General features: G+C 39.7%; 1 protein-coding gene across 3 annotated transcripts in view; it reads right to left on the minus strand.

Annotated features, from left to right (window-relative positions):
* Positions 1 to 13,011, minus strand: part of ccser1 (coiled-coil serine-rich protein 1) — a 122,573-nt gene that overhangs the window by 69,395 nt on the left and 40,167 nt on the right. For all 3 annotated transcript variants that reach the window (XM_005722015.1, XM_013915077.1, XM_005722016.1), the window contains 2 exons: positions 9,095 to 9,269; positions 2,486 to 2,563 (listed from right to left, as the gene is read on the minus strand). In XM_005722015.1, the coding sequence (XP_005722072.1) occupies positions 2,486 to 2,563; positions 9,095 to 9,269 (253 nt within the window). The remainder of the gene's footprint in view (positions 1 to 2,485; positions 2,564 to 9,094; positions 9,270 to 13,011) is intronic.

Raw genomic sequence — 13,011 nt, forward strand, 5'->3', positions numbered from 1 at the left:
TTGGTCTCGCCTCCACCTCTTGCACTCCGGTGTTTATTTCCTCCCCTTTTCCTTATCAAGTTAATGTCATCAAACCGAATGCTTTGCTCTTGAATGGCTACACTTCAGCTATAGCTTCCACACTTTTCCCAGCAGCTTTTCTCCCTCATCTCTTTTCTTCAGTCTGTCCCAAAGTAAGAAATACAATGTCCTCTTCTCAACATTGAAACTTTTTCCTCATATGAAGCTTCTACTCAGGCGATATACCCTCTCTGTATTTATGTTGTTTTCAATTCATCTAGCTCTGTGAAAAGCTCAGCCTTTACCACCTACCTCTCTCCTATATATACACTTCTCTCAATCATCTACCTCTGTCCCATCTTCAAGTTAAACTCATTTCCTGCAATTCTTGCTACTTTCTCCCTGATTTGTTTTTATCTCTATCGATCGTGACCCTTTCCTCCTTTAAGAAAACTCTCCTCATCTGATGACAAGCACAGAAGATCTGCTGAATGAGTGTTTCATCTCTCTCTTTGGCTCTCTCCCAATCTATACACACACGCTCATGGCCACTTCATTAAGTACACCTGTTCATAAATGCACTTATCTAATCAGCCAATCACCTGCCAGCAACTTAGTGCATTTAGGGATGTAGAGATGCTGGACTTCAAACCCAGCATCACAATGGGGAAGAAAGGTGATTTAAGGGGCTCTGAATGTGCTATAGTTGTTGGTCTATTACCGATCCAATGGGATCTTCCCACACAACCATCTCTTGGTTTTGCAGAGAATGGTCCAAAAAAGTGTAAATATCCATTCCTCTTGATGAAAAACTGGGATTAACTGGAAATGTTCTGTTTTTAACTGAGGCACGATACACACTTCCAAAGTCGAGATAAAATCAAACGTAGACATTCTAACACAAATCTACAGTACTCTGATTGATCTGTACATAGAAGCACTCCAACCTTTTTCCACAGACGGGAAATTACAGCTTTTAGGATTGAAAGCCTAAGCCAGATGGTTAAAGTACATGTCACATAATCTAAATGTCCACGGTTCAATTCAATCCAGTGACATTTGTGACATGTCATACCATATCTTTCCTCTTACTTCTTCTCTGCCTCCTCAACATCCACTGTCACATCAGTTAAAATTACCCCCAAAAGGAAATTTCAGGTTTCCCCTGTCCAGTCAAATAATCTTTTGATTATAGTCAATTGCCTGTCTCCAAGTCTGTTTTGGATAGTTTACTGAAACCATTTCCTACTCTTTTCTACCCCATTTGATCCCTTCTTTTCAATGGGTCCATGTTCCCTGTCTGTCCATCTGTACTTTTCAGCCAGAGCTGCTGTCAGCATGCTGTGTCCCATCCTACATTTTTAATTTTTCCTTATCGTCCAGCTGCCACTGATACAGCATGTAGGTCAATAAAGAGGGCATACACTCACACAAACATCCACTCTTTGTGAAACACTAACACGCTGTGACAACTATACAAACACAAAGTCTATATACAGCCCTAAGATTAAGTGGTGCACACATACAGGTGCCCTTAGTGACAACCAAACGCAGTATTTGTTGGCAGTATGTCAGTATTTTGTGGGTAAGTATCACTAGACTGTATTTTAAAAGACCTTTACCAGTGTGCACATTCATGTATGTAAAGGGAACTTCATTATGTTGCAGTTAAAAAAAAACACACACACACACACACATCAAAGATGAGAACCACAGAGCTGATGGCTCTACTACGCCTCCCTCCTCCAACAGGCTAACAAGACCTCTGATGTGACCCAACTAAATCCGGGGGGAAAGCTCGACAAAAGACCTCCCATGGCAAACTTAAATCCCGCTCACACACAAGCATGCACTTGAGCAATGATGCACATGCTCCCTACAGAGATTAATAAATCTCATCCAGATCGCACGGCTGGGATGGACAAGGTTGACAGAGGGCATCTGGAGCCTGTCAAGACAAACACGTTGCCCCTCTCCCATTCTATATCTGCAACTCTCCTGCTTTTAATCATCCTTTTTCCAACTCTTTCTCTCTCTCTCCTTCACTCTGCCTTCCTTGCTGCTCTGCTCTCTTTCTTCCTATTTGATCTTTTCGTGATTCATTAGAAGCTGATGTGAAAAAAAAGTGTTAATTGTTCTGATATGGGTAAAACTGAACGAGACACATGGATCAAAGGAAGATTCAGTTTTATATTTTTGATCACACCGAGCCTGCTGTGTTCTTTTAATTAAACTAGCTGGCTAATTGAAGTGAAGGGTTGGCTATGGAAAAAGAATAACAAGTGAGCACTACAACTTTACTGTGCATGTATTAAGTGAAAGCATAAGCTCTGTTTTTGTAAGATATAAAGCTGGGAGGACATTTTTATTAATATTTTTCATTGCCTCACACTTTTAATGCATCTGTAAATTTGATGCTTGTAATACAGCCGTTCTCACTGAACAAATAGCTAAATTTAGTATAAAACAGACTGCTCCGTGTTACCTTAAACGGAAGAGATTTTTCACTGCAAGGGCTGATGGGTAGAGACTGAAGGCTGCTGGCAGGACTTGTCTCTGTGCTCTGCAAAAAGACAAAAACACGGCTATAACCAGAACATCACGATGAGGTCTGCGTGCTGTACTGTGCTGAAGATAAACCAGTCAGGTGCTTAAAATGACAACATTACAACATTAAGGAATTTTGTTTTTACTCTTCTTTTTCTGCTAAATATATTCACAGTTAGGCAGTATTACAAAAGCCTCGCTAAACATTCAGTGTGAAAACAGAGGAAGGTATAAAAAAAACGTTAGTTCTGAAGACAGGTGCTCATTTTCATCCCTGACTTTTCTTTTTTTTTTCTTTTTTTTTTACAGAAAATCTGATTCATCTACATTTGAATGACATCAAAAATGTAAATGTAGGTAACATGTCTGTATCAGAACAATTTCATGTTGCCAGCTGCATTATTTTCACCTGATTTCTTACAAAAGCTCTTTTTTTCTGATGACAGTTGTGATTTGACGCTTTTTGGCACTGCTTCTCAGCACAGTTATCTAGTGGGCAGAGAGCAGAGGCAGCCAGAAGGGGATCCAAAATGCACACGCGTACACACACACAAACACACAGCCTGTTTTCATGTGACAAAAGGAGCATGTGCAATCACGTACAATCTGCACACAGGTGCACAGAAACACCGTCCCTTAAGAAGAGCATATGCGGGTATATAGATCACTGCTGAGGGCTCCTGATGGGTCATATGGGAAAGCAGAGAGGAAAATCGTGTCTCAAGCTAGGACTGCTGCTATTGGTGTACTTTTGCATGGTAGGGACATGACAGTACACAGATGGAAGATATGACAAGATACATGATATAACAAGAGAAGGAAAGAGGAAAGGTAAAAATAAGTATCATCTAAAAAAAAAAAACATTATCTCCACTTGAATATTCAGTGAAGTCTATTCCTTGCCATATTTTGCCCTTTAGGAGATTTATATGCCAACTAACCCCACTGTTGTTAGGCAAAATGACCAGATACAGTAAGAAGTCTATAAAAATTGGATTTTTAGGCTGAAGTTTAATCATATGTGCATAGTGTTAGCCTACTTTCAGCTTTTAAATAACCTAATTTGACAGATGGTTTCTTTCACAAACATTCTGAGATGATGTTGTCCGTGGCTTTCATTTTAAAAAGGGCAAATACTTTAAAAAAAACAACATACTTGGCAAGTGATTTGGTGAGTGTCTCCCTATCATGACATTTTAGATCACATTACTGAATCATATCAGGAAGTAAGAGAGCATCAAAGAGGAAACACAACATCCTGCTCTCTAAAGATCTTTGAAAGATAGAAAGCACTTGGCTTGCATTCTTTGCTCTTCTCTTAATTAAGATAATCTCCACTTTTGACAACACACATGCTATAGAAGCGGTTACACTAATCTCCTAAACAATCACACTTAAAAAGCCAAGTTGGTCTGCCTGCAGATGCACAGCACAGCCACTACAAAACATGACATGCCCACTTCACTGTTACAAGGTTAGGTTGGGATTGCGGTTAAATTCATTTAATGATAATCTTAGAGTAAGGTTAGATTAAAGTTATGGTTACTTGTAGTCTGCAAGTCTCTCGGCACAGCTGCCAATGTTTCCTCCTAGGATGCTGACTTGGTCTGATCAACTCAGGATCAGACACTTAGCTTGAAGCCTGACAAGATCAATTTCCTTGCGATTGTGATCTTGCGAAACTCACAAGATTCCAGCTGTCTCATTGGTTTTGAAGGAGGTTCTGAGAAACACTTGAGCCCAAATCTTTGCACAGCATAAACTTGATGCTTTATTGGTTTGGCTGACCTTTTAAAGAAGCATGCCTCCCTATCAGAGTTATAGGTGTGCTGTGGCGTCAGGCCCTCAATGTGCCATTGGTGATCAATGCCTTTTCCTATGTAGACAGACAGGCGTGTACTCAGTGACACCCCCCTAAACACACATACACACTCTCACTCTGTCTCCTTCTAACACAAACCCATCCTCTTTAAGGTCACCCCTGTCCCACAGGCCTTAACACACAACTGTCCCCACAATTAGACGTGGCTCAGTAAAAAGGCTCTTAGATTTAGGAATTGGCTGCCGGGGAGCCATGGATTTAATGACTGGCACTACACTGAAACTAAATGTCTACAGATGATGAATGGCCTAAGAAAGGAAAGCAGGTTTTGTAGTTTGATGCGCACCTTTAATCACATCCACACATGAGTTAAATCAAGAAATGAAAACCTTCAAATAACTCACGGGGCATTCATACCACCTCGCTCTCTGACAGACATTCAACTTTTTTATAGAAATTGCTTTAAAATACTCTCATGCGATTAAGCGAGGACATTGAATTACTCCGCTTTGCTGTGTTCCACACCTATCTGTACAATCCAACACAAATTTATTTGTAGAAGTTCATCAGAACTTTTGGAAATGCTGATGGGAGCACATTAGCTGGTTCTGAATGACACTGTTCTTTCCAAAAACTGTTTTAACAGATTTGGATGGCACAATCGGAACTGCAAGAAACACCATTTTCAATGTCATTCTGTTATATCCGCATTCTAACAACGTGGTGGAGGAAGCAGTCTGAGTGTAAGCCGTAACAAAAAGTCAGTCACGGTCTTCCTAGAATCCATCGCTGACACTGACAAATGGAGATCACCATAGGAAACATTTCTGGACACAGACAGTGGCATTTTACAAATGTTCGTCCATGCAGCCGACAGAAAACACTGTTAAAAAAACTAAATATCTGAAAGGAGTGTTCATGGTTCAAATTGTTTGTGTCTGCATAATGATAAGCATCTTTTATTTGTATAGGACAATCCTTTGTTATTATTTTTGACATCAAATCTTACTGCTTGTGCTAGTATTTTGATTTTTATTAGTATCGTTTATATCATTTCAATTTGAAATCGGAAGCTATATAAATTGTTTTTCCTCAATTTTTTGAATTTTTGGTGCCATAAGAAATTTTTATCCAACCCCACTGGAAAATACGTTCCTCTTAACTAACTGATGAAAAGAAAATTATTTTAAAACAGTTGTTAATCCTGTTCTACAGATATTATAGTCTATATGTTTATAAAGAATGGGAAACTGCATCAATTTACATCAAATAAGCTCACAACAGCTGTGTGCAGCCCAGTCGTGTCTTGATAACTTTTACAAGCTCCTGAATTCAAAGGTGTAGATCGCTCACAGCTAGGCTGTCCCAAAAATCAAGGCTGGATTCTGGATTAAAAGGTCAATGTTAGGTGTCAATGTAAACTTTCAATTATGCAAATCTATTTTTTCTGAGACGTGATGCTCTCACATTCAAATCTTTTATGTACTTTCAATGTTGGGCTTTTTGATAAGCTCTCCAAAGATCTTACTATTTGGGAGTTGATATCTAAATATGTCGGACTCTCGGGCTTTGAGAGTCTGCTCTGTAAATCTCACCCTCCATCTTCCATGAATTGTTGCAATGTATCAACTAGGTTCTTCAGTAAGGTTTCTGCAGTGGACCACTGAGGCCTACTGATGAGCCTTCTTTTTTTGGGGGGAAAATTATTCTTGCAAAAACCCACGCATGGCAGGGAAGAAGATATGCAATAGTGTCTCCAGTCTCCTGGGAACCCAACTCAAATCTGTTTGATGTCTCTAGAGCCTTGGGAGCTGAACCACAGGGAATTCTGTGTTTTGTTTCCACCTGCCATAACTTTGACATAAGGTTAAGACGTGGCGAGTTCTCTTTCCTTCAAATCATTAAAGTTCAGTTCATAAGTCTATAAGTTTAGTTCTGCAGAGAATTTCAACTCAAGTAATCTCTGAAGCACCTAAATCGAGTGGTTTTGCATGTTTTTGGGGCACTTGAAAAAACAATGGAAATTAGACAGAAGCCAAAAACACAGTAATCTGAATTATATGGTCAACGTTAAGTAACTGTAAAGATTTTCCGGAATTTCAGGCTATGGTTTTGGGGACTTGAGGTTTTCGGTTTGAAATACATTATAAGTGAATTTCCATAACTTTCCATTTATTTGCAATTCAAAGAAGACACTGTAGAGATGTAAACCCATGATAGTATCACTCTAACATGAGTGCGGAACAACACATCTGAGCTTCAGTACCTCAAAGCAGCTGAAAATAATGACCAAAGTCCTTTTCAACAATCACAAACCTATGGATAGTTGAAAAATAAAAATTATAATTTTCAACCCAGACTGATGAAATGCTCAAAATTTGGGACAAATTTTTTAACATAAGTGAAGTAAGTGAATTTTGATTAGCTATATTTCAATTCATTGGTAACTTAAGCTCAATTTTTCTTATTGAGCCTCAAAAGTCCCCTAAATTGATTAACTAGTGTGTTACTTCAGAGGGGAGAATTCACAGGTCTGCACTGAAAGCTTGCAAGTCAATAAGCATAATTAGGTGAAAGACAAAATCTTTGGGTAGCCTGTGGACAATCACCACCATAAAGTGTCTTTTGATTTCATAACCTCTGATAGGGTGACACAGCAACGCGGAGGTCTTCTCAATCACCAGATGTAGGTTAGATTAGACATTAGATAAAATAATCTCTATGTGACCTTGATGCACGTAATGCATGTAATACAGTATGTAATGATGATTTGATTTGAAGTTGAATTTCCAATAAATAAAGTAAAAAGTGAACAAATTACAGTCCCTGCACCTTTGCACACACAGAGGACTGACAGCAGGAATTCTAATCCCAAAGTTTCACATGCCAGGTTCCACATACTGCAGACTTATGACCCTGTCTACTTGGCTGAGCTTCGGCCCAGTGATAGGACGTTTGAAGTGGACAAAAGTGTTTGACAGTGAAAAGTGTTGGCACCTGCTATTGATTGGCAAAAGCTTGCAAAAGCAGGCACAAGTGTACAACGGCAAAGGTGAACGCAAGAGGCTATAAGTTAAGTTAAACAAAGCCAAAGACCGGGGCTCAATACCAGAAGGTCAAGCAAATGAAATGCAAAGAAAACAGACATGTCGAGTCACCCTCCCCTTGTTGCAGAATGGTTTATGTCTGCTTTTGGAAGGTAACAAAATTTGCAAGTTAATGACACAACAGAGCAAGCAAAGAGGGCAAAGAAACGCCTCTTTCATATTCATGTTCTGCTGCTGTGTACCCTCTCTCTCTGTTGCACTCCTTTAGTTTTTTTCCATCACCACTTTAGTTTACCTCTCTCTCTACAAATTATTATTTCATTTACATGTCTCATGTCTCTCTCACAGAGGTCCTGGGAGAAAAACAGAGATATAAGCAGGAAAGAAATCAGGAGAAAGCCATATATATGCCTCTGTGGACTGTAATTCACAGCAGGCTTTGATCTTAGTTTAGATATACTAATGGTGTGGTTTTAGGGAAGGTCTGGTCACCCTTTTATCTTTTTGTGTATTTGTATTTTGAGTACAGGTCTGTATAATACTTCCATATATGGCTGGGGTCAGTCACCCATGTAGATTTAAAAAAAAACCAAAGCATCAGACAATCAAAGCTAATGGAGGTTCTTTCTAAGCTTATGCTATTGCTAACATCCCTTATTGGTATGTTGGCATGTATTATACACTGCCAAAGGGTATTAGTGAAAATATTAGCACTTTCACTCTAAAACAAAACATTTACCGTATATATTAAACACCATCAACACCCCCTTCCAAATGACTCCTACTGACACTGTGCTCGCAAAACTTCAGAAAACAATCATTTAGGCATCTGTCATTTTCAAGCAAAGTGTTATGATCTTTCTGGATCCTGATTTGGACTAAAATGTAAAACAAAAATTTGCATCTGCATCTTGTAATTACCCGAGACCCCTCAAAAACGTGTGGAGTCTGGCATCTAAAGAGGATATGTAAGTGCAGAGGATGGCAGATAATGTGGCTTCCTGGTTTATATTGTTAGACCTTGTAAAGGTATTCCAACGTGTCAGTGCTTTACTAAGTGACTGTTTCAGCTAATCATGTCCAGAATGGTTTGGATGTAATTTAAGTTGGTTCCAAACATTCACACTGAGACAGACACATAGCCTGGGGTGAAACGTTAGCTTTAACCAGGCTAAAACATTTAAAGAGGAGATTTATAGCCTGAAACAGGAGGGATAATATGTGTGTGTTTGTGTACATGTAAAGCATAAACTGGCAGATACTTAAAGTCTCCCAGTTTCCCCCTCTAAACGTAGAATCTGATTAAATTAACAAAACAAAGTGATTAAATGGACCTTTTAGAGACGGGAAAGCAACCACTTTGACCAGATTTCATGGAACTGAAATAGAGCCTGATTAAAATAGGGGGTGAAAAATTCGTAAGAGCAGCATGGTGCACAGTGGTTCCAGATGAAATTGCTTTTTATTGTTTGCTAGACCCTTATCCTCACTGGTTTAAAACAATTTGATGCGTTTCTAACTTGATAAGGGCTGTCGGTGTGGTCTACCTTATGTGCTCTGTAGAAGCCAAATATGCCAGACTCACTAAATGTAAAGCTAATCTTCCTTCATTTGTTTGTATGTCCTTGTCGAGAAGAGCTTATGTGCTGCTGACTGTTAGCCATGTGCATTATCTCACCTCCTGCAGTGTCCGTCTCAGCCTTAGAAGCAGGGTTTTGACAGCAGTGCACTCCTGCTGCATGAGTCTTAGTGGAAGGGTTTCCAGTCCCAGAGGTAAAGGGTCATCTTCCTTCCCCATGCCCAACCCAGCGCTCCACTCAGCAGGCAGCAGGCTGGTTGGACGGCAGGGTTCCCTAGAGGAGAGGAGGGATGAACAAAAAGAGAATAGTACATTTTTTTGTCTATGAGTCAGCATGAAAACTTGATCATAAACACGTCTTCCCCACTGTTCTCCACTTGTGGAATCTCATCATTGCCTTCGCTGGTTAGCAATTATATAGCTGACCCATTACACAGTAAAGTGAAGATGCCAGCTGCTTCTCAATACCCCAGTAATTCCTTGAATTCTGTGTGATACCATGTGTAACAAACTAAAGTGCACAAACATAGTCCGAACAATAACTTGGCAGAATGCAAAACAATAATTTGTAGCAATTAGATGCAACGTAGTAAACTACTCCTTCTACACAACCTTGCTGCATAGCATAAAGCTGTTATTCACAGTATTTTAGTCTGATTGAAACCCAATGTGAACATTTTGAATCTTTGATCTTTATTATTTCAGAGTCATTGAATAAAAAAAATAGTCCATTGCTGCAAAAAATAGTTGGCTTTAAAAAACACAGAATGAAAAGAAAATGAGAAAGACAGAAAAAAACAAGAGAAGGAAAATTAAACCAAAAAAAAAGTGACAGTCAGAACCGACTGTCACAATACACAGCAGCTACCCCACAGGATCCACCGAGGACTCGATTTTAATGACAAGTCATTTCTACAATAATTCTTTTTAGAGAAGGTTTTAAATCAACAACGTGAGGCGATAACAAACTACCACACAAAACAAAAAGTCCACCTTATCATCCTGTATAATGAAGTCAGGGGGACACTTCACTACCAAGAGATTTGTGGACGTCCACAAGAAAGTTTGAATGTTACGTGCAGCAGAGCTGACCGTAGGTAGATGCTGTTAAAAGTCACAGTTTAAGGCCGGACTATTAACTATTAGCCTCCGAAAGAGGCAATGTTGTGATGGCACAGGATTGGATTCAAACACACACAAACAACAGGGGGGAGTTCAACCAAAGCCTTCTTGTAATTATCTGTCCCATTTGGGAACACACTCCATTAAACAGTAAACAGGTCTTTGTACCAGCATGTCTTTGGTCTCCGGTGCGTGGCCTCTATTCCTTGTCTCACCTGAAAGTCACAGCATTTAGGAAAAAAGGAGACAGATTTTTGGAAGGGATTCTTACAAAGAGCCAGACCTGCTTGGAGCATCTTTCTTTGCCTTCCTAAAGCTCAATCCATGCACCTCGGGCTCTTATATTAACATAGTCATTAATTGCTTGGAGTCTGCTTTACTCCTTTTGCCAGTTTGCCACATTTCCCTGCTCGAGATGTCAGACTTCTCTATAGTCCACCAGACATGAAAACAGTCTCCGAACAAAGATCAAGACGTTTTTATTCTATTTTGTGGCCGTGTGTGAAAAGCATCGGGAAAACAAAGCACATCAGTTTACTTTATGATAGCTCTGCACAAACATGACGGTAATTGAATGTCTGTGGGGCTACTGATGTGGTTGTGATTCAAATACTTTTTTATTGAGTGGTAGAAAAAAAAGATATATTTTCTAAACAGACATTTTAATTCCCCGACATTCTCATTTTGGGATTAGCACTTACCTGAGGTTAACAATTTACTTTTCAGACAACAGCAATTACACAAGCAATTAACCACAAAACACACTGGAACACTAACTGCATTCATGGGCATAACTTTGTAACCTAAAGGGTTACATGATCCGTAGATAAACATGATCCGTGGATAAACCTTTTGTTCTGTTTATGCACTTCTTTGCCTTTTAAAATGCAAGCCATCATCAATCCACTGGCAAACAGTCACAAACGTCTCTGATCAATAAAAATGTGGCGCTGACTCTGACTTGGACATTTCGCCAAGTCGTTACTCTTAAAAGTTCCTATTAACACGACTACACGGAGCTAGATTGTTTGCAAAATAGACTTAAACTATTTCAACTATTAAACTAGAGTTGACGTATTTCACACAGAGAAAGAACACCGGAAAGCAACTAGAATAATCAAACTTGTTTCAATAAAGTAAATTCCTGCATTAACATTTCTCTGCCAGGTTGTGATATTTTGACAGAAGTGCATAAAGGGGGATTGTGTATCTCACCTTCTTTATGACATTTTCAAAAGGTGAGCTGAGAAATACCACCCTCTTGTCTGAAAACCACACAGACAACCTCAGAGTTCACAGTCTGCATAACAAGAAAAGAAGAGGGATGGAAGACAGTGGAAAGGCAGACATGGTAGCAGAAACAAGAAGCTCTTAATCATCAAGAGCCCATGTTCACTTTCACAGATTTAGAGGGAGGTTCTAAAAGAAAATCACCAAATAAAGAGCAGCAATAAGCATTAAGTCAGCCAGAAAAACCTACTTTTTTTAAATTCTCTTTTCTTTCTAAAATAAAAAACATCACAAAAATATCGAACAACATAAGCCATTCTGAACACAGCTCGGTGAAAAGGTCAGGCTGAATCGCACCCTCGTACTTTCTTCTCTGACTGTTCAACATCCCACCCCTCTTTTGCCTTTCTTCCCCCTCCTCTATATCTGTCTAACCCCACATTGTCGTGCTTTTTCTATTCTTCAAACCTTCGTCACTCTCTCCAGGCTCCCACCTCTGTTACTTCTCTTTTGTTCCCCTGCCCTTCCCTTTCCCACCCCCGCCATACCCCTCACCTGAGTCTGCGTCTTCCATCTCTACAGCTCTGCCCTTGCCTCTTCATCTTTTTCACGTATTCCTCTGACAACCACTACACTAAACTGATGCAGTATCAAAGCCTAGGTGTCCCCCTGGGGATACTGCTGAGTACCTCATACAAATGTCGAGGAGGCCTGCTGTCTTTTGAGGACAGGTGAGCGCTGTCTGTCAACTAGTCAGATGAGATTTTTTTCCCCCCTCTTTCTTAAACTGAATTATTTGCAGCTTTTTGTTCCTGCCTGGCATCTCTGAAAAGAGTGAACTTTCTCCATTTATTTCTGGCTCCACTCTGCTATTCAGGTAGGATGAACAGGGGGTAAATAAACAACAAATGATCAATCGTGCAGTCTCTGATGTGTCTCTGATGTGTCAAATGGCACAGTGCGGTTCCAAAACAACATTTTTTTGGGGGGGTGTGGGGGGGTGTCTTCACAAGGACGTTTTCTTTATGGTTCTCTGCATCTGCGCCTTACTCCATGCCTGACAATCTTGCCCTTTCTCTAGCTTTCACCAGGGTTTCAGGTTTGGATTTTTCTTTTGGTGTAGCTCAAACAGAGTGACAGGAAAATGAGTAGGAGTAGGGTTCAAAGAACACTTGAATCACCCATAACAACAATCACACATCAGGCGCAGGTATGCACAGTTTTACTCTTTCAGGGGACTAGAAGTTGCTGCTTGAACTGAGCAGCTGAGGGCTGTAAACACGTTTCATTGTGGACACTTTTTAAACACTTTTTTAAAAATGTGCAAATCTTTCAGTGCATGTCTACACTCTTTGTAATGCTGACAGGTCCAAAAACATTAATATATATACTTTAGGAAAGTTTTTGATATAATTAGTAGACATCAGGAGTTATACAAACATTTTATCTCCAAAAAGCTTTGTAAATGCAATGTTTGATGTACAGGGTGGGCAATTTATATGGATACACTGTAATAACATGGGAATGGTTGGTGATACTAAAGTCCTGTTTGTGGCACATTAGTATATGTGAGGGGGCAAACTCCTCAAGATGGGTGGTGACCATGGTGGCCATTTAGAAGTCGGCCATCTTGGATACAACTTTTGTTTTTTCAATAGGAAGAG

Source organism: Pundamilia nyererei, unplaced genomic scaffold, assembly GCF_000239375.1.
Source record: "Pundamilia nyererei isolate P.nyererei 1_Seehausen unplaced genomic scaffold, PunNye1.0 scaffold00006, whole genome shotgun sequence".
Classification (NCBI taxonomy): Eukaryota; Metazoa; Chordata; class Actinopteri; order Cichliformes; family Cichlidae; genus Pundamilia; species Pundamilia nyererei.